Raw genomic sequence first — 22,991 nt, forward strand, 5'->3', positions numbered from 1 at the left:
GCTCACCTCCTTTCTTAATAAAATTGTGACTTTACGTCACTATAGTTAGAAAAATCTAGATAATTTGTACATAACCCGGTAAATCTGAAGAATGCTTGAGATGATAGCTAAGTGCCTGTTTCACCAAATCATGTGAAAAAGCAGAAAACAGTTCATTTCTAATTTCTGAGTTAATTTCTAAGGATACCCAAACATAGCAAATAACCAAAAGATACCTTTAGGAGGAGAACTCTTCAGTGGGTTGTCTTGCGTAAAAATAAATCAACTTTCTTCAAATAAAATAGATTATAAACAGTGCTTGTAAAGAAACCCATATATATATATATACTTAATAGGCAAAGTGAGGGACCAGCAGCCAAATGCCAATTGCCATAGGTGACCTGGTGCTTTGGTATTGTTGGTCATTGATGTAAACATTATCAATGGCTAACGTGCAGAATATAGTAGTGAGGTATTATCAGTTCTTTTTTTTAATTATATTTTTGAGGTACTCATAGAGCAGGTTACCTCAATACCAGCACCTATAATCCAACATTTGTGCAATGTTTTGATTAGAATATAGTACACCGGCTAATTTTGCCTCCAAAATGCCAAATTCTTTTTTTTTTTTTTTTCAATTCACAATTTTTATTGGATTTCAAGTTATAGGGTACAGAAGAGAAGGGGAGAGGGTTCAAAAATTTTGCACATCGTTATTTACATATGGTACATGTATCATGGGGGGGGGGTTACAGAAGAGGTCACATTTCAAACATGAAGATTCACAATGTATAATCGGCTCTATGTTGTGTTGGGGCTTGTCAGTCGTTCGTGTGGGGTATAACAGGTTTATTCCCAACCGGTTATTCAGGGGTTCACATATATATATTGGAGGTTCGGGTTAGGGTCCACGGAGGTACGACTTTTTACAGTTGGAGGAGAGTCGTCGCTTTGTCGGAAATGTGTTTGTGTCGAACGGTCCCTGTTTACACTTGTAGGTCTACCCACTGTTTCCATTTGTCTCGAAAATGTTGCGCGTCTGCGCTATCTGTCATAGTCATGCTTTCATAAATGTAGTATTGTTGTAGTTTGTCCCAGAGTTGGGATTTGGACGAGCAAATTTGTGATTTCCAGTTAGTGGCTAAAAGGTTTCTGGCGGCCATAATGACAAGGACACTCACTTGTTTGTGTGCTTTAGTGAGCTTGGTAGGGAGTAAGAGCAAAATATATGTTTGTGGGTTTTCTGGTAAGGTCGGTATGGCTAATTTGCAGAGTGTGTTTCGAACTTCTGTCCATAACGGTTGGATCTTCGGGCAGGACCACCATATGTGTAACAGTGTCCTTATTTCCCGTGAGCATCTCCAACATAAAGGAGAGACTGTGGGATATGATTTGTGGAGTTTTTATGGGGTCATGTACCATCTATAGGCCAGTTTTCTATGTGCCTCTATATGCGTGTAACATTTTGTAAGTTTGGATAGGTTATTAAGGGCCTGTAGCCAGTCAGCATCAGAAATTCTGATGGAGCAGTCTTCTTCCCATCTCGTTTTGCATAGTTGGGTTTGGTGTTTTTGTGTATTGGCCCATATTCCGTAGCAGAGGGATATAGCTTTCGGTTTACTCGGTGTAGTCAAACATCTGTTTAGAATGGCGGTCACTGGGATTAGTGTGTCTGAGGACCTTGTATGTTGTAATTGTACGTGTGACATTGTTATTCCTTTTAGTCTTAGGTAGGTGTAAATTTCCCTGTTCGGTAATTTCCACTTGGTTTGCAAGTCTGAGTATGGTATGACTTTTTTGTTGTCTATGATTTGGTGGACGTGTGTGACCCCTGCTGAGATCCAATTTCCCAGTGGTAGATCTGGGGTCGTGGCCTTTAGGGCTGTCAGGGGAGCGTGGGCATGGAAAACGGTTTTGCAATTTAGGGTGTCCATGAATTTATCCCACGCAGTTATCGTATATGTTGTGGTGGGGAGCAAGTGAAGATTAGAAGGTCTAAGGTGTTTGGGCGTCCACATTATATCAATTAAGTTATGTTCCGGTGTTTGTGTCCTTTCCATGTCCACCCACTGTAATTTCCCCGCCGGGGAGTGTAAGTGTATGCCCGTTGCTAGTGCTGTAGCTTTGTAATAGTGGGTGAGATATGGGAGGCCCGTACCACCTTTAGCGATGCGTGCGTATAGTGTTGTGCTGGGGACCCTGGGTTTCTTATTGCCCCAGATATTTTTTTATTTTTTTTTGTGTTCCCATAGCATGTGCCAAAGTCAAAATGTGACAGGGGTATGTGCAGTTGAATTTTGGGCCCGTAATTTGAAATAGCACTTAGAGCAGTATTTAACATTCATAAAGCGAACCCCATCAGTTCACCATTCAATATCTTGTCTTTAACTTCTTTGAAAATGTAATTGCCTACAAATGCTGAGTCTATACCTCTGTCATAGATAAGAACAGTCACACTTAGTCAACACCCTTCACTACTGCTATACGTTTTCACTTGCTCATACAGGAGAACACTTTAGCATGATTACATTTAAAATGCCTCCAAGTTATAAGTCGAGTTTGAGAGGATCTCTACCATTTTTGTTTCTATTTTTCCAAACAATTTTTCTTTTAATCTTTTTGTTTTTAATTTCTACACATTATGCAAGTGGCACCAAATATATCAAGCAATATCCAGGTAAGGTTTTGTATCTCCATTGTATCTCATTATTCAATTAAGGAAATAGAATGTATTTGATTAACCAGTTAGCTGTCTTCTTATTTGTTTGAAGATATTTGGGGTGAAATGATATTAGATGAAATTTATGTTAGGGTAGCCTTGTGGTTACATTAACGTTTTCTTATTTCCTTAATTGTGTTGATTTTTTAATGAACGTGAATTCCTTAAACATTAATACTAATAAACAGGTTGCTTATGCTGATTTCTTTGCTGTGATTCCTGTCAAATAGCTTCTTATAGAAGAGGAATTATATTAGCCCTTAATGTCTTCGAATAACCTTCTGCACTTGGTGGAACACCTTGGTGGAATGTTTTTGCTCTGAACTTGAAATTAGGCCAATTGAGAGCCATTGCAGCATAAACAACTTGACATGGAACCTAGAAACCTGCAAGGGTGGTCTAAGCCTAAGGATCTCTTGCTGTTTTTTGTTAAACAAGTCTCATTATGCTTTAACAGCCTAAGTAGCAGATCTTCAACAACCGTTGAACCACCTGATCATAATACAAGTGTAAGGAATCAAAGGATAGAATATTTTATAGGAGGCAGAAAAATACAGAAAGAATGTCTAATTCCTGTATTCTATAGTTGTAATGTATGTTTAACCATATGCCCCTAATGGCAATCTTTAATTCAAGAAGTTCTCTAAAAAACAACATTTCTTATCAGATAATGCCTTCTAGAAATAAACATATACTACAGTAATCAATAGCTTTATGAAAATAATTGATTCAGATACATTAATTTTTTTTTTTAATTCTTTATTTTTGTGTGCCGAGTAACAAGAAGTACAGTTGCCATATGCAATATCGAACATTCGAGTGGAAATCAACATCAGATTGTTAATACACATGTCGTGATTTGGCACAGTTTTTATATTTGTGAAATGGTTATGAAATCCTAGGCAGTGGGTTATGTGACATTTGTTGTGGATATGTCAAGTGGTTGTGCATGTCTTGACCTAGGTCGTGGGGTGATGTTGGTGGTGCGATCCGTCGCGGGTATTCGGTTTTATATTAATAGGGTGGTTGTTGTGTGTGCGGTTGGTCCCCTTCATAGATCTGTAATGGTTACCGATAGATTGGGCAGTCGGTTTGTACGTGTAGCAGCTTGTCAAGGAATGTTTCCTCTCAACGGAGAGGTCTGTTCTGTGGCCTGTGGGAGCTACTCTTGAGGGGTGGTGACCCTCACCTACGGGCTGGCGGGGTTGGGAGCTGCGCTCTGTGTCGTTGTGCGTGTGTTTGGTGCACCAGGTTGCCTGCGCCTTCTTTGGTAAGCTCTTTGAGGGGCATTTGGGACAGACTTTTAACTTGCGGGCCTTCAACATAGGGGTTTAGTAAAACATTAACTTGAGAGACAATTAACAGCTTTTATCCTTTGAACAGGTTGGGATTGGAGACTTCTCCCCTCTTACCCGTCAGGTGGCCTGAGTGTCCATTCTCCGGGTCCTCGGAGTAAACGGCTCTATCGTCGCTGGGTCCCAGGCTGGAGTGGCGGTGGTTGTTCGTGGTTGGTAGACCTAGTTTTGGTAGTATCATAGTGGCGTCTGTACCAGAGGTTATTTTGTGTGTGTATTTCCTTGATGTGTGACCAGTAGGTGGCGTGGGTTTCCCCAACAATATGGTATTCCCGCTGAGCGTAACTGGCTGGTGAAATCGCTGATCGGAGAGTAGCTTTTGTTAGATCTTGGTAGAAAGTCAATTGGGAATCTTAGAATTTGAATGGCGTCTTGCCTTTGAGCGCTGACATTATGTGTCCCCGATCTTGGGGTAGGATGCAGCTGATTATGACGTCTCCTGCAAGAGGTGTATTTGCCCTATTCGGAGTGTGTAGACGGTATATGCCTGCAAAAGTAGATTTCCTCCCCACTGCAGGGGGTAGGATTGATTGCATGAGACGTCTCACGTAGTGTGGTAGGTCCTCTTTGGAGACCGAGATTGGGATGCCTCGGATTTTAATATGGTTGTGCCTGTGTTTGTCTTCTTGGGCTGCCAGTTGGACCACTAAGTTTTGTTGGTTGTGTTGTAGTTGGAGGATGGAGTCCTGCAGCGCTGAGACCTCTCTTTGGATCCCTTTCACCTCTCCCTGTGTGTACCACTTTTTCTGTGATTTGTTGCATGCTGGTTTTTAGGGAAGGTAGGTCTGCTGCAAGGAGGCTTTGTATTTCTTGTAGCATTTTTTGCATGTGCTGCAGGTCTTGTTTAGTGGCCGGGTCTGTGGTCCCCTGTTGTGGTGTGGGGTTTGTGTGAGTAGCGCACTGATTGTTTGGTTCTAATAAGTCAGTCTCTTTTGGGGAGTCTGGGCCCTGTGCGGCCGCCATCTTGGCGGGTGTTTGCTTCTGAAACATGGTGCCTATGTCAGGCTGCGCTGCCACTGTACCTTGTTGGGATTTCTGGGTTTTGCGCCCCATTTTGAAGTTTCGTGGTCGGAGATGTCCTGGGATGCGTCCCACGGGTCGTTTAGGAAGTCCCCGCCTAGCAGGTAATCTAGGCCGTGGTGGGCTGCTGGAAGGTAGGCCCGGGCTTTACTTCTCGGCTTTGCCTGCCTCGGTGTGTACCGGAAGGGCATCGGGTGATTCCTGGGGGTCTCCCCTGTGTAGTGCTGGCGCTTTTGATGTTGGATGGCGGGTTTTTGGAGGCTGATTTTTGTTAGTCGGAGCTACCCGATATGGCGTCTGGTCCGTTTCGGCACCAGGCTCCTCCCCCCAGATACATGAATTTGAACCATTTATTTTAAAAACTAAGTTAAGTAAACATAATTTTTTTAATTATCTTCAAATATAATTCTGACAATAACCTGAAATTGCCATAAGCCAAAGTTTAAATAGCAAGATACACTGTGGATTTAATTTTCGACCTATCAAATTTTTGCTGCTTCTCAGGGGTGTACATATAGATCTACCTATATTGGCCTGATGGGGTACATTATATATATATATATATATATATACATATATATATATATATATATATATATATATGCCCAGAGCTGTCTGCCCATAATGTCTGGCTCTGATAGGATCCCCTCATTGAGCTTGAAGGGAGCGGTACTGGTGCTCTTTGTCGGTTTCCCAGCCTGCACTTTAACATGATCACAAAACACCAGACCAGGAGGATTATAGCTGGCCACCAGGAAGCCTCTGGGCCACTAGGGACCCCATTGGACTACCAGGGGAATAATATGAATTATTGTCCCCTTTCCATCACACAAGATAAACAGGAGGGAGGAAAATGCTATACATGTCTTTAGAAATGCATTACTAGTCAGTGTGAGGAGCCTTGCCACATATTGTCACTCTACCCGTGTCACACTCACTACCCCTCACCCTATCACAACCACCATCCTGCCACTGTCACTCACCACTCCTCTCCCTGCCACATATCCTATCATACTCACCCCAAACTCTGCCACACTCATCCCCCTAACCCTGTCATATTCACGACCCTGCTTACTCATCACCCCTCTCCCTACCACACTAATCCCCATCACACTCACCCACTCATCCACACGTCCTGTCACACTCACTTTCCTCACACTGTAACACTCACTTAACCTGTTACACTCACCCCTTGTCTCTAGAACACTCATCCTCCCTCACCATACCACACCCACCCACCAAAAACTATCAAACTCACACCCCTCACCTTACCCTCCCTCACCCTGTCACAATCACCCCCTGAAGATAGTGATCATTATACACAGTTACATCCTACATGTGAAACACAACCTACCCTTAAGCACAACACACAAAGCCCACAATCAGCCTACCTTACACACAGCACAATTTATTCAGAAGCCATGGTGGCTGGAGGGAAAGACGGTGAGTGGGTGCATGCTGGACTCTTAATGATTCTAGCGTGCACCAACTGCCGGCACTTGAAAGGAAAAATGAAGGGAGCTAAACTAAGTCTCTGCCCCGGGTGAAAAAAAATCTCTAGCTTTGCCACTGAATGAGCCATGCTTGTTTGAGATCAAATCAAAGGTTTATGGATGATTTTGCAAGACTGCAGCACCCTGCTTAGATCTTCTCAGCCATGTGTAAGGAGTGGACACAGGTTTCTATTGGGCATCTCACATTAAAATGCTTTTCCCATCAACCATGGGAAATGACAAAAACAAGTTGCTTCATATTTTTCTGTTGTTCCTATTGTATCAATTTTTCATTACATATACGTGTTAATTAAAATTATGAAGACAATCCACTTGGGGGAAATAATAAAGAACAGAACAAATGAGTCGAAGTGGGAGATTCTACTGCAGTCAGTAAATAAAATGGACCATCCTATTTGCATTAGAAACAAGCACTACAATACAGTTCCTGGGAATATAACATTCTGCTCATACTACCAGTATTTAATCCACTTAACATAAAAGTAGTTGTTAAAAGATAATGATAGAATATTACACCATGTCAGGTTATAATACTGACTGACATCAGAGAACAGAAAAATAAGGCTATAGTGGGCACATGAACTGAATGACTGAAGATGTGAAAAATATCATCTGGTCTGATGTAGATGGTAGGAGCATACTTTTACATAATCTGCATTAATCCATTGATCCATCTTGCATTGTGCCAATGGTATAGGCTGATGGTAAAATGGTTTCTTGGCACTTGGCAGACCGCTTGATATCGATTGAATGTCATGGTATTGCTAGACTGATGCATCCCTTTAGTCTTCCCATTTTCAGCTAAGTAGTTAATGCAGGATAATGAGTCATGTTACAATGTAGGCTCCCCCTTAAGCTGGTTTCTTGAATATGGCAGTAATTTTACGTTAGTCTACACTGCCCTCAGATCTCAATCCATTTGAACACCTTTTAAATGAGGTTGAATGGAATGATAGTTATAAGACTAAACATGACTATATAAACTGCAAATCTGCAGGAACAAACAGAATGGACTAAAATCTAAAATCCCCAAGGATCATTTACACATCTTGTTGAATCCATGCCACCAATAAACCATGGTGTGCTGGAGTTACTTTGTGACTAAATAGGCATACATAGCAAAGTAGAAACTGAGCATATAATGATAATGCTAACTAAAATAGAGCCTTACTCAGTAGCTGGTTTTGAATGCCAAGCTAAAAATGGTTTGACAATAATAACAAAGGATTCTTGCACCAAAGCTGTGTCTCTGCACACCTGACACAACCTGTGTCTCTTCAAAGGTTGTGTTATGTATGCAGAGACATGCCATACTGCATGGCTAAAATTGTCCTCTATGTCCCCTGTTTAGGTCTCTGTGGGCACTTTAAATGAGTTTCTAAGATGAAAATGACTGTCTCCCTTCTGAAATGTGTTTTTTCTTTACCTGTAAACTCATTTCAGCAGGGCCATTTTAAACATTTGCTGTTTGGGTCTTATTTGCTGTGTTAACCCTTCACTGTTAAAATGCAATGTAATAAATAAAAATATTCTGCTACTTAACCAGCGTATATATCTACACTGCCCCTCCTAAAGCTATTTCCATTGTTAACATGCCCATGCTGTTTTTCAGAGATATGTCTGCCTTAAAATGTATCTGTACATTAAAGACAAATAAAATAATCTTTAATCAGGAAATGTTCTCAGTTACAAACATGGGCGGAAAGGTTTTAAAGGAGCTCAATGCAGACTCATGGTCACTGCTGATAAAGAATGCTTCGTAATCTCTATGCCATGTTCTGCGTAAGCAGTTAGATGTAACATATTCTAATACGGTTTTACTTGGCCATGTTTTAAAGTGTGGTATTTATGGAGAAGGGATGGTGAAACGAAACTAATTAAGGGTTTATTCACAAAAAAACAAAAAGGTAATTGCAGAGAAATTAGAAAAGATTTTTAATATTTTAAGCCAAAATGTAAAAAAAAATAGCCAATTTGAAATTGTGAAAAATGTGGCTATATTTTTCTGAAGTTTCCAATTTCCTTTGTAAGCTCTCCACAACTCTTAGTATAATGCATAAAAACCTGTTAAAGTGCTGTGCCGTTAAATTCCCAGTATGAAAAATTACCAATAAAAGAGAATAGAGAAAAAATTATATTTTTCATAATGATTTCACACATCAATACATATTTATTAATTCTCTAAATATATTATTCTTAGGCAATTTTACCTTTTATTCAACCCTGAGTCAGGACTGTTTTGGTAGACAGGACTGTTTTTTTCTTTTCGACAATAATATCAGCATTATGAAAATCACTGATTCTTTATCACTTAAAATGGTCTATGTGCACATTTATTGATGATTTACCTGTGTGATGATGCCTGTGTGTGATATTTAATTACCATATTTTTTCCTATTCGCAGAATTCCAAGATATTAATGTTATGATCATCTTTGGATTTGGATTTTTGTTTGCATTTTTGAAAAGGTTTGGATTTAGCGGAATTGGATTCAACTTTCTAATTGTAGCATTTGGACTACAGTGGGCTGTTATACTTGACACGTTTCTATTTCAACAAGTTCGAATTATCAGTTTAACCAGGTACTTGTCTGTTACTTTTCGTTTTCATTTTTTGTACATATAATTGTTTGATAACTTATCATGTACTAACAAAAAGTGAGCTACTGCAAATTTGTTCAATTTGTTTTAATGACCTAATTATGATATTACGAGGAACTGAAATCCAAATAGCAAAATACAGTGAAATATAGTTTATCCCTTAGAGCTTGTTCATGTTTTTCCTGATTTAAAGGATCACTATAGAGTCAGGAACACAAACATGTATTCCTTACACTATAGTGCTAAACCCACATTTAGCCGGCTTGCCCCCTTTACCGCCCTTAAAAGTAATTAAAACTCAGCTTATTTCCAGGGCTGCGCGGGTCTGCCGACGCTAGCTCCGCCCCCTGGGTGAGATCATCAGAATTGCCGATTTTTAGCCAATCCAATTAGCTGAAATCGGCAAGGGGGCTGGGCCAAACACAGTTTTGGCCAATCAGCACCTCCTCATAGAGATGCATTGAATCAATCCATCTCTATGAGGAAAATTCAGCGTCCCCATACAGAGCGTGGAGACGCTGAATGGCACTGCTGCCTACTATGCAGCACTACTATGCAACTTTGTGGACTTTTGTTCTAAGTCTGAGAGGGATTTGTTAACTTTTCATTTATTTTTTTGTTTATGTTCTGTTAATTGATTTCCTTGGTAACCATAAGTTACAGCTGTTTATGGTTGGGAGGATCTCAATCTTGATGAGTGGCCACCCATTTTTTCAGGTGTTTCTTGTCTTATTTTTAGTTTAGGGGTATATAAGGGTGGTGTTCACTCCTTCAGTACAGGCTCCCTTGATAAAGGCATTTTGCCGAAACGTTGGGGGTGTATTGGTTGACTCTTGTCTTCTCACTAGGTCTGGTATGTTTTCTTTATTTTTTTGTTGTTTTATCATTATTTTGGGGTTATTGAATTTGGCATCTCATATAGCTGTCTTGTATACTTATATATAACTTTTTATGCATTATGCAGTTTGCTTGTATGCAAACTTAAGAACTGATAGATATTGCATTGTATTCTTTATTGGACATTTATTGTCCTTTTTATGCATTGATACTGTTTATGAGAGCCTATTATTTTGACCCATGTAATAAACATTTTTTTCTATATACATTTGTGGTTGTGCTCCTTGTTTAAGTTATTACTATGCAGCACTGAGCCAGGAAGCACCTACAGTGGCCATCTGAGGAGTGGCTACTAGGAGGTGTCCCTAGGGGCAATGTAAACACTGCCTTTTCTCTGAAAAGGCAGTGTTTGCATAAAATGCCATTAAACTATTAAGTTGTTCTGGTGACTGACTGTAGTGGCCCTTTAAACTATGTGCAGCCATGACTGCTATGGTAAGCGAGGAGACAGGATGTGCAATCCTTGTACAATCCTTGTGTTGTCAGAGATTGGTGGATTGACATATATCTGCAGCATTTTGTTTTGCAAACTGCTGCACTTGTAATACATTTTAGATGAAGTAAGAAAGATAGAAAGATCCTTACAAGATGGCTACATGATAACAGTGCTTAGAATTTATCTTTTAATTGATTAATTAAAGGGACGCTATAAGCACCAGAACCACTACAGCTTGAAGAGACACTATACTCACCCAGACCACTTAGTCTTATTGAAGTGGTCTGAATGCAGTGTCCCTTAAAACATGTTTACATTGCAGTACTAAGTCAGCCTCTAGCTACTGCTTACCATACAGCCACTAGAGGCACCTCTGAGACTTTATTGGACACTAGGTCCCTTAACTGATGCTGGAATGCTTTCCTACAGGTAGGGCCTAACGTGCTTGCAGCGCTTGCTGCACATGCGCATCAGGCCCCCCTCATCGTATGATTTCGGAGCAGGAAGAGCGCTGACCTAAGACTATAGTGCTCTCTGATCCCCTCCTCCTTTTGCGCAGAGGGAACTATAGTCTTAGCAATACAATTTTGTATTTATTGCACAATAGAATCCCTTTAATGCAGTGGTTCTGTGTCAAAGAGTCTGTCCCTACAGGCTAGCAGTGTAAATACTGCCTTCTCTGAGAAGATACAGTGTTTACACTGCTGTCTAATACCACCTCTAGTGGCTGTCACGCTGTCTGCGCTCTGAGATCACTTCCTCCACACGCTGCTGTAAGTGAATTGAAGACAGCTCCTCACCACCTGCTGAAATCCCTGGTAGTGCTGAGCGTTCCGTTGGCACTATCAGATATCTGAAAAAGTCCCTCTGGGACCCCTGGTAGGTTAGCTCCAGATCTTCAGATCACACCAGCTGTTTGAGTCTGGCAGCCTGCCATAGTTTCGTGACCTCTAATATAATGTATAAAATGGTGAGTCATAAACATTCTCCAACTCAGGTGGTTTAGCCTACAAGTTTAAATTCTGTGGTTAATTCCTAACAATTCAACAAATAATGGCTGGGGTTATTCAGTAAATTGTGAATTATGTAGAACTGTACACATAACTGCAAATATATGGCCAAGATGGTCAAATCTGAAACATTTTCTAGCTCATCAATTTTTCCTATTTAGTGAATAATCTCTTGTATGTTTTATATGAGATGTTTCTATTTTACTCACTTATTTTATTTTAGTACATATTAATACCAATGATGATCCCGCTTTAAATGCATTAGCACCTGCTTGTTCTATAAAATAAATTATGAATAAATTTAATACCAGACCATTAAAGCAATACTTTTGTAAAACTAGTTCTGTTTTACTCCTTTCCTAATATTTGCTTCCCTCCAGGACTATATATAGCACTATTTGCCAGTTATGACTCTTCACAAGAAGGAATATGTCATTAGTTACTATCCCAGGTTACCCTCTGGTGCTTATTCATCAAACCATCATCGCATATATTTCATGAAAAAACTCCATAGATTAACTCAGGGAGAAGTTTTATTTCTCGCTCATGAGACTAATAAATTGATGATAAATTCAGCAATGTTGTAGCATAAAATAGATTGAAATATCTTCTTTGTTGTCACTAACAGTGGTTTCTCAATTCCAGTTTGTGCACAGGACTAATGAGCGTTCTGCCAGTATTAATCTCATTTGGGGCTGTCTTGGGAAAAATGAATCCAGTACAGTTGCTAATGATGGCTGCAGTAGAAATACCGCTGTTTACTGCTAACAGATACATCATGACAAAGTACCTCGCGGTAAGAGAGCACTAAATGGTTCTTCTACACACATCATAAAATAGTACATTCTACTGAACAATATCAATTTGTATCAATGTACCAAACAACCACAAGTACCAACAATGTAAATGTAGCAGTTTTGGTGTATAGATCATGCCAACACATTCTCACTGCTCAGTTCGCTGCCATTTAGGAGTTAAATCTCTTTATTTATACAGCCCTTGTCACAGCTCCCTTTCATGTGATTTGCACAGCCTTCCTAAACATTTCCTGAAAAAGTACCTAGATATTCTAGGTTCCCTTATTTCATAGTCTGTTTAATTTAGAATTTCGTATGTCCTACTCTGTTGAAGGAACACTGTAATGTTAGGAATAAAAAAAACTTTGTTCCTAACTCTATAGTGTTGTCCCTCTCCCCCCCAACAACAAATAAAGGGTTAAATAATACTTTAAACACTTACTTGATTCCAGCGCTGTGGGCCATTGGAGCTGGATCAATCACCTCCTCCATAAACATAACCCCAATGGGGGACCCTAATGCACATGAGTAGCAAGCGCTGTGTGCATATTAGATCTTCCCCATAAGAGAGCATTGTATCAATGAAATTGCATAATATAAGTGTATAAAGCAAACTCCCCAACTTTTTAAAATAGATGTGCAGATCGATTTCCCTATTATCGAATAGTTGATTTTGCTTATTGATTATAATGGGTAGATTTAAACAATTGAAATTATTATCCAGCCTTCAATTAAAAAACCTATACAATCTTAAGTCATCTTGTTAAATAAACATTTTTAGTAAGATAAAGCTAATAAACCCTATATTAAGATACATCTAAAACAAAAGTTGAGTTAAGCATCTGTTTATCTAAATTTAAAATCTGTAAAAACAAAGTTATTTTATCAAATAAGTGCCCAGTTTTTCAACTTTTTCAGGATATTGGATAATTCTAATTCTGCATTTAAGCCTAAAGGCTTTTCCTGGACTTAACACAATGCTTTTTACTTAAGGAATGATGATGCACACAGCTAAGGACATCAGTTTTACAAATATCGCTGGAGAAGTAGGGCAGCAGCTCAATGGCAATGAGTCAGAATGGCAATCTATTTTCAACTGCAGACATTTCTGATTTCTTATTAGAGACTGAAACCTCTTAGGAACTAAGCTTTTTGCGGAGGTGGGTGGTATGAGTGCAGGTATGCTTTATGGATGGAAGACATGAGGTCCATGAACACTGCCTTACGCAGTGCTCATCTCAGAGACTTTACGTGCAATATGAATATAGGGACTTTTGCTTTAAAATTAGCTAACCAAAACAAAACCACCTCTACTCTTAACTCAAGGGATGACCAAATTCCAAAAACTTCAGCAATGTCACCAGCAGTTACATAGGGTTGGATAGGGTATTGAACATATCATTTATCGGTTTGTAAGGCAATTTGCATACTTATATTTCTATATTTATATTAACAAGATTCCCTGGAGGTCAGTGGATGACTTTGTCTTCTCAGAGTCTGCAATGTGCAGTCACTTTAAATCTAGATTTGGTCTATCTCTGTAGCCCCAATGAAAGGCTTCTGCATTGAAGCTGGGGGCAAACATGGAAAGATAATTATGTGGCTTTTTCTTATCTACATTGCAACACATGGGTTTCAATGCTAGTTTTCTACCAAGGGAATAAGTATTTAGTCTACCCCAATCACACACAAAGTAAAATGAATCCTTTTCTTTCACAACGCAGGTATTTAGAAACAAATGTTGACTTGTTTTTCATCTATGTCCTTTTTGTCAGATTGCTGAACACCTTGGCATGATGCATGCTCATATCTTTGGAGCCTATTTTGGATTATCAGTCTCATGGTTAATCTCTTCACCTTCGCAAAGTAATATATTCAACAAAGAAAAAGAACAATCTTGTAAAACTTCAGAGTTGTTTTCCATGTTAGGTAAGTCACAAGAAACATTACAGACTGAATTAACAAAAAAAAATTGAATGAGAATGGTCACAATAAACAATTGTTAAGATAGAATAAATGTTAATTTAAAGTAGTTCTTCCACATTATTTTTCAAAAGATCCACGATGTTGCCATCACTGCTTGTACTGTGATAGTCTTGGGGTGCAGCAGAGGTCAGTTGTCCCCCATTGTTGCAGTCATCTTCGACTCCTGGTGCTTTATCTGCCAGGAGACAATGTCAGTACTTTACTCTTGCGCTTGTGTGTGAGTACAACACTGATGTCTATGGAGGATACATTATGATATCTTTTGACTGCATTGGAATTTAAAATAAATACAGTCTTTATAAACATTTCATATAGAATTTATGAAGTGCCCAAATTGTTTTGGCTTTAATAATGGGTTAGTAAAATTGTTCTACTTTTTGTAATTTGTATACGGATGACATAAAACATGAAATTAATATTTTGCAATGCAGGGGACCATAGTCACTTGCAGCACTCGTGGAGATGCAAATCACAACTTATATCATGCTCATCCAGATACTGACTGAGTGATGGGAGTTGCAGTCCAATGCTCAAAGTGCTAGTTGTATCATGCCCATTTTTCTCTCTTCCTACCCAGAGTCCCCCAGAGCAGCATCAAAAGAATTGTAAAGTAGGGCCTCTCTTTATAACTGGAATACTGCAACTGACCCTCATTTTTAATTAAATGAGATGCCAATATACACTGCTCAAAAAAATAAAGGGAACACAAAAATAACACATCCTAGATCTGAATGAATTAAATATTCTTCTGAAATACTTTGTTCTTTACATAGTTGAATGTGCTGACAACAAAATCACACAAAAATAAAAAAATGGAAATCAAATTTGAAACCCATGGAGGTCTGGATTTGGAGTCACACTCAAAATTAAAGTGGAAAAACACACTACAGGCTGATCCAACTTTGATGTAATGTCCTTAAAACAAGTCAAAATGAGGCTCAGTAGTGTGTGTGGCCTCCACGTGCCTGCATGACCTCCCTACAATGCCTGTGCATGCTCCTGATGAGGTGGCGGATGGTCTCCTGAGGGATCTCCTCCCAGACCTGGACTAAAGCATCTGCCAATTCCTGGACAGTCTGTTGTGCAATGTGACGTTGGTGGATGGAGCGAGACATGATGTCCCGGATGTGCTCAATTGGATTCAGGTCTAGGGAACGGGCGGGCCAGTCCATAGCATCAATGCCTTCGTCTTGCAGGAACTGCTGACACACTCCAGCCACATGAGGTCTAGCATTGTCTTGCATTAGGAAGAACCCAGGGCCAACTGCACCAGCATATGGTCTCACAAGGGGTCTGAGGATCTCATCTCGGTACCTAATGGCAGTCAGGCTACATCGAGCGAGCACATGGAGGGCTGTGCAGCCCCCCAAAGAAATGCCACCCACACCATTACTGACCCAATGCCAAATTGGTCATGCTGGAGGATGTTGCAGGCAGCAGAATGTTCTCCACGGCATCTCCAGACTCTGTCATATCTGTCATATGTGCTCAGTGTGAACCTGCTTTCATATGTGAAGAGCACAGGGCGCCAGTGGCGAATTTGCCAATCTTGGTGTTCTCTGTCAAATGCCAAATGTCCTGCACGGTGTTGGGCTGTAAGCACAACCCCCACCTGTGGACGTCGGGCCCTCATACCACCCTCATGGAGTCTGTTTCTGACCGTTTGAGCAGACACATGCACATTTGTGGCCTGCTGGAGGTCATTTTGCAGGGCTCTAGCAGTCCTGCTGCTGGGTTGTTTCCCTCCTACGGCCTCCTCCACGTCTCCTGATGAACTGGCCTGTCTCCTGGTAACGCCTCCATGCTCTGGACACTACGCTGACAGACACAGCAAACCTTCTTGCCACAGCTCGCATTGATGTGCCATCCTGGATGAGCTGCACTACCTGAGCCACTTGTGTGGGTTGTAGACTCCATCTCATGCTACCACTAGAGTGAAAACACCGCCAGCATTCAAAAGTGACCAAAACATCAGCCTTGAAGCATAGGAACTGAGAAGTGGTCTGTGGTCACCACCTGCAGAACCACTCCTTTATTGGGGGTGTCTTGCTAATTGCCTATAATTTCCACCTGTTGTCTATCCCATTTGCACAACAGCATGTGAAATTGATTGTCACTCAGTGTTGCTTCCTAAGTGGACAGTTTGATTTCACAGAAGTGTGATTGACTTGGAGTTACATTGTGTTGTTTGTGTTCCCTTTATTTTTTTGAGCAGTGTATAAGATATTGGATAAACTAGATGGACCATACATTTGTGATTTGTAATTCAATGCTGATGCCAGGCAGATACTTGTGTTTGGCTGGCAATTGTGGCATGTCAGTGCACCAAGTCAGCCCAAATATGACCCAACCATACATGTATATGTACAGAGTATTTGTCATGGTCTCACCTCTCTTTCATGGCACAATCCTTGTTCACATCTCTGTGTTGCTTTGGGTACTCAGCATTGTTCTAGTTGCCATGTGTCATTGGCATCTTCCATGGTAGCCATTTTATGGCCATATTTAGCCACATCCACATATGATGCTTAAAGGATGTGAGTTACTGTTTGAGTTAAAGCCACACGCTTATTAAAATTAACGCATTTTTAAGCACACATCGATCGCCAAGTCTTGGCACCTAACTCTTACATAGTACAGATGCTGTTGTGTAGAATTGGTAGGCCTTTGTGGCAGCTATGGTAACTATGTATACCAACCAAAATAATCAAGACATCACCTATAAAGCCATCTGAGCCCTCAAAGAAGGCAGCAAGCAAGGCCAGACGGCCATGCTAGACGTACCAGTGAGAGCTCCTTACAACACCCTAATTATTTGGGATTGAATTGCTTTATCATCCCTTTAAGCGACCCATATCAACACTGTAAGGAGTGTAGAGATATCTTATACCCAAAGTTTTTAATTGGTTTTTGGTCCTGGATTCTCAAATGTGAGGCCTAATGCAAGCCTTGGAAAGGAGTGCAGCTGACCTCCCAGACAGGGTTGGTCTGGACATAAGTCTTGTATTGTCTAAGCCCTGCTCCCCCCTTTGGACCAGCGGGTGTTATCACAGTTCCCCACCAGCACAGATATCTGTTGTTCACTTCATTTTTGGGCACTTGGCTGACTGACACCACACACTAACATGAGCATTCCAAGATGGCTGCTAATCATTCTATACCACAGCTACAAGTGATGGAGATACAGCAGAGGTGGAAAAAAATCCTTTCTCTTGGCATATGACGAAATTTGTGATAGTTTTTTTGTGGAGACTCGACAAGCGGGTGCTCCAATTCATATTATCTGGTATCAAGCCAGCTTCCAGTGCTTCAATTCTTCATTCCCTTCCCCGGCTGGAAGTCAAAGTGGATGCTGTCCACATTCACACCTCGAGTCCACCACCTGGAGAAGCACTCTCCTCTTGGGACTTTGACCTTGACCCCTGATAGTTCTGGTTATCACCTGGAGCTCGGAAGGCAGGGAAGGGAGCATTCTGGTGTCCGTTGCACTGATTTCTGCTGAGTGCAGCACCTTCCCGAGTTAGGGAATTGGTTAACACTAAGAGATCTCCTGCCTGAAATTGGCCATTTTAGTACATGCAGCCTTTCTATTCTCTACTCTCTTTTGCTATACAGCTGAATGTGCTATGTTAATAGTTTACCTAGTGGGTTACCTTAGTGCTGACCTTTTATAGCATTCTTATCTGTAACTACAAGCACATTGTAAGCTAAATATAACTCCTAACTTAATTATTTTCTTATACTTATTATTTTATAAAATTAGATATCGTTATTTACCAGACTAGAGATTATCCTGTTAAATAGAATATTGTGCAAAATATTAAACAATAGAATTCCCAATGTTAGTATGTTTTTGGTATTTCACTTATTTGATGAGTAAAGTTTGTTTTATTTCTTTAATCTTTAGGTGCTGTATTTATGTGGATGTTTTGGCCCTCCTATAACTCTGTGTTACTTCAAGATAGAGTACAAAAACGTAACGCAATCTACAACACTTACTTTGCCCTCGCTGTTAGTGCAGTTACTGTATTTTCAGTGTCCCTTCTCATGAATCAAAAAGGAAAACTTAAAATGGTAAGATGTAATGTATAGTAAACACAGTCACAGGGCTGGGTGTTATTACTAGAGAGAAGCATAACTCTGTTAAATAGGAATTTCTCTGTTAATATTTATGGGAAAATTGGTATTTGATAACCATCATAGGAAAGCTTATAGGTGCTTATAGAATCTAACTCTTACTTGGGTTTCATTATAATGACAACTTTGCATATTACAGTATATTATATTATTGGCTTCATGACATTTTATGACAGGTTATAATTGCCTGAATGGACCTTAAATGCACCAAATTAATTTTTAGTCACCAAAACAACTTTAGCTTAATGAAGTGGTTTTGGTGTGTAGATCATGCCCATGCAGTCTCACTGCGCAGTTCTCTGCCATTTTGTAGTTAAATCACTTTGTTTAGACAGCCCTTGGCACACCTCCCTACATGGGACTTACACCGCCTTCCTATACACTTTCTGTAAACATAGATCTAATGTTTAAACTTCCTTTATTGCAAATTCTGTTCAATTTTGAATTTTATTATCTCTTGCTCTGTTTATTGCTTGCTAGATCCTGCAGGAGCCTCCCATGTGTAATTAAAGTTTAGTTTACAGAGCAGGAGATAAAAAAATATAATAAGTTACATCTGATTGAAAATTAAATAATTTTGTTATCATGCAGGATGTGTCAGTCACAGCCAGGGGAGGTGTGACTAGGGCTACTTAAACAGAAACAAAAGATATTTAACTCCTAAATGGCAGTGAATTGAGCAGTGAGACTGCAGGGACATGATCTATACACCAAAACTGCTTAATTAAGCTAAAGTTGTTTTGGTGACTATATTGTCCCTTTAATTAAATTATTTGGTGCATATATAATTTGCTGATTTACCTTGCTGATTTAGAGAAACAGTGCTGATTACAATTATGCCTAAAATATGCTTCTCAATGCTGTCACATTAGAGAATCTTCCTCATTGAATACCTGATTTTTGAAGGTCTTCACATTCAGTGTAATCACAGGGTGACCTGAAACATCACAATGCTTCCCATAGTTTGCATGCTATAGGTTCCCAGTGCTTCATTATGAGAAGCACTGTATTGGAAAAGGTAGAGGCAAAGTGGCTGCTGTGAGGAGACTGTCTTGGCACTGGATTGCAGGTGTCATTTCTCCACAATACCTTTTTTAGTAAATAACCGTGTAGGTGTATCTTCCATATAACAAATGTTAAGTAGTGGCTACGTTATTTTGCCTATCACGCAGTTTCCTTTTCTCATACCTATTGGACAGGTTCCTGCAGTGATTCAGATGAATAGGTTACATAATATCTTACAATTTCTCTTTTAATAAAATATCTAAAAGTCTAAATATAAAATTGCACAAATCATATTCTACTCATACTTTGCATACACAGTATCATCTCATGTAGTCTTTCTTCTCCCCACCAAAATATATGAAAACACTGTACTCAAAACAGGCAAGTACTAAACAAATGAGTCTTATAAATAGACACAGGTAAAGGGGCTAGAAAAACAAAAAAATCCAGAGTATATTTAGTATCATATGTGTCCCTTTACTCACTGAGACAGAAAACAGTTCAGGAAATTATCTTTTTTTCTGTTTATTTTTCACAGAATGCTATTATTTACCTAGAATGTATTCCTCCCTTGCCATGACCTATTTCTGTAATAATGATATATAATACATCTGGTGACGAGCACACTCCATACATAACCAGCTATGAATCTGTAGAGATTGCAATAAAATAAGAATGTAGAAAGAACCATATAGGTTTAAGTCACGTATTATTAAATCACGTTGAATACCAAGTCTATCAGGTCTAAATAAATACAACTGCATTCATATTACAGTCATAAGAGTTATCATATCTGCATACCTTTAGACTTTCCAGACACCAAGACACTTATTTATTTGCTCTTTTTATACACCAATAATAGGTCACATGTTGAAGAGAGGGTGCGAAACATAGATACTTAATTTGTACATATGTATAATATGAAAAGTAGACATACAGTTGTGCTCAAAAGTTTGCATACCCTGGCAGAAATTGTGAAATTTTTGGCGTTGATTTTGAAAATATGACTGATCATACACAAAAATTTATTTTATTGAAGGATAGTGATCATAAGAAGCCATTTTTTTATCACATAGTTGCTCATAGTTCGGCTACTTTTTAAATAATAATGCTAACAGCAAACCCCAAATGGCCCTGATCAAAGGTTTACATACCGGGGGGCGTGGCCTAGACTCCAGCGAGGATGGTCGCCTGAAAGCTGAGCTCAGCAAGTAACTGAATGTAAACGACAAAACAGAAATAATGGCATAAAAAGAGCGGAGCAATGCTGCGGGGACACCTGCCACCAACTCTGCCTCTTCTAAATCATCTCTAGAGAGATTTTTCTCTGAGCAAACTAAGTCGGGAAAACCCGGAGGAAACCAAAAGCATCCCATGAAGGTACTATCAACTAGGCATGTGCATGGGAAAAAATTTCGGTTCGGTTCGGCATTCCGAAATTCGGGACTTCGGCACTTCTGCAATTGGGCACTTCGACACTTCGGATCTTCAGCAACTTCGACACTTCGGAATTTCGGTAACTTCGACAACTTCGGCACGTCGACACTTCGGAACTTCGTAATTTCGGAACTTCTCTTGCAGCTGCTTGGTAGATAACTCCCTAATTCCCACTGTATTTTAGGTGACTATAGTGTTCCTTTAAATGTTATTGGCCACACAGTTATATCAAGACTATCCCATTTAATCTTAACCCTAAGATGCTAGATTGAATTAACTGTGGGTATTGTACGAGTCAATTGAGTAAACTGAAACCACAGAGAGTATGTGGTTGTGATAAATGATTTACATTTGATATTAACAGGCCTAACTGTCCCTTTAACACAAGACAAGATTGGTCCATGAATTTGTGAGGTGTCATGACCCTATTGTCTGCATTTTACTGCATTCATCTATGGCAAAATTCAGAAAGCTGCACTTTTTTGAATAAAAAAAAAAAAAAAGATTTAACACCATCTATTTTACAATAAGCCTAACCAAATTTCCTAGAAAAAGTCTCAAACTTTAAAATAAAAAGGCGAGTAGATGGAAAAAAGTTATTATTTATTACAAGTCAAGAGCCAACTGACACCACAATATGGCTCAAATGGCCTTAGTCGTGGCCTGAATTTAGTCTTTTTGAAAAGGATTGAATTAGCATGTGATATAAATTATGCCCAAGACAATTTTCAAAGAATAAATATATATAATAATAAGGCCACAGAGTAGCAGTGTACCCTGATACACCGTTTTCAGCGCTAACAGAAAAACTGAAACTGGCGCCTGTGGCCAAAAAACAAAGAGACGCTAACCTGAGATACCGTTGGGGCATGGATGGATCCCTCACCACTGTCATCGCAGGTGAGAGCCGCACACTCACCTCAACAGATGACCCTGACAGCTTCTTACAACTCGCAGGGCTGACGACAAGGCAACAGCAAGGGACCCCTCTGCCCGAAGATGCACTAGTGGAACCGGAGCACTGTCTCTACCACAAGCACAAGCAAAACAAGGCACCAGGCAATGCGACAATAAAGAGACTGATACCTGCAGCCAAAGGGGAGCCAGAACGCAGACTCACTAAGTGACCGATTAAATGTATTGAAAATGTGTCTACTACCCAGGACTGCTGCTAAAATAGCGAGAGTTTACTCCTCACTTACCTATCCACCTATATATTAACCATATGTTTACTAATTGTTTTACATTAATGGTCCTACACCTATATACTAACCATATGTATACTAGTTGTTTTATATTACTTGTCACATACGAATCTATGTAACGCATAAGACAGATAATGATGTTAAACTATCTAAAATTTTTCAATAAAACATAAATTGAAAAAAAAAAAAAATAAATGGAGCCAGGAGGTCCCTGGCACTTGGCTTACCTTTAGGGGTTAAACTGTTCACACACGGTTTAACCATAAAGTCACTTCTCCAGTACCGTATTGCTCTGCCCCATCACATACAGTTTGTCAAAATCTTCAGAACAGAAGCCTGAGAAAGCAGCTAGAGTGGGGGGCAGCTGATTGGCTTAGAGTAGTCAGTTGACACTCTAAGCCAGGGATCCTCAAACCTTTTAAACAGGGGGCCTGTTCACTGTCCCTCAGACACTGTTGGGGGCCGAACTATAGTTTGAAAAATCCTATACATACTGAAACAGAAACATAGACATATACAGACACACAGACACATACTAACATACATACATACAGACACAAACACGCTTAAGGACATACATACACACACACATACATACATAGTGACATACATACACACACACACATACTGACAGACATACATACACAGACATACATACATACATACATACACACACACACACACATAAACATACATACTGAAATACATATAGACAGACATACACATACTGACATACATACAGATACATACAAACACATACATACAGATACATACACACAGACAGACACATGCATACTAAAAAAACGTACAGACAGATATACATACATACATACATACACACACTGACATACATACACACAGACAGACTCACACAGACATACATACATACAAACA

The 22,991-nt window shown here is 39.6% G+C and overlaps 1 protein-coding gene across 1 annotated transcript in view; it reads left to right on the forward strand.

Moving 5' to 3' along the window:
• Window positions 1-2,454: 2,454 nt before the first annotated feature.
• Window positions 2,455-22,991, forward strand: part of LOC134612132 (blood group Rh(D) polypeptide-like) — an 88,362-nt gene continuing 67,825 nt past the window's right edge. Inside the window, exons 1-5 of the mRNA XM_063456510.1 lie at window positions 2,455-2,656; window positions 8,992-9,169; window positions 12,176-12,326; window positions 14,103-14,256; window positions 18,221-18,387. Coding sequence (XP_063312580.1) covers window positions 2,500-2,656; window positions 8,992-9,169; window positions 12,176-12,326; window positions 14,103-14,256; window positions 18,221-18,387 — 807 coding nt within the window. The 5' untranslated portion in view covers window positions 2,455-2,499. The remainder of the gene's footprint in view (window positions 2,657-8,991; window positions 9,170-12,175; window positions 12,327-14,102; window positions 14,257-18,220; window positions 18,388-22,991) is intronic.

Source organism: Pelobates fuscus, chromosome 1 (genome assembly GCF_036172605.1).
Source record: "Pelobates fuscus isolate aPelFus1 chromosome 1, aPelFus1.pri, whole genome shotgun sequence".
NCBI lineage: Eukaryota > Metazoa > Chordata > Amphibia > Anura > Pelobatidae > Pelobates > Pelobates fuscus.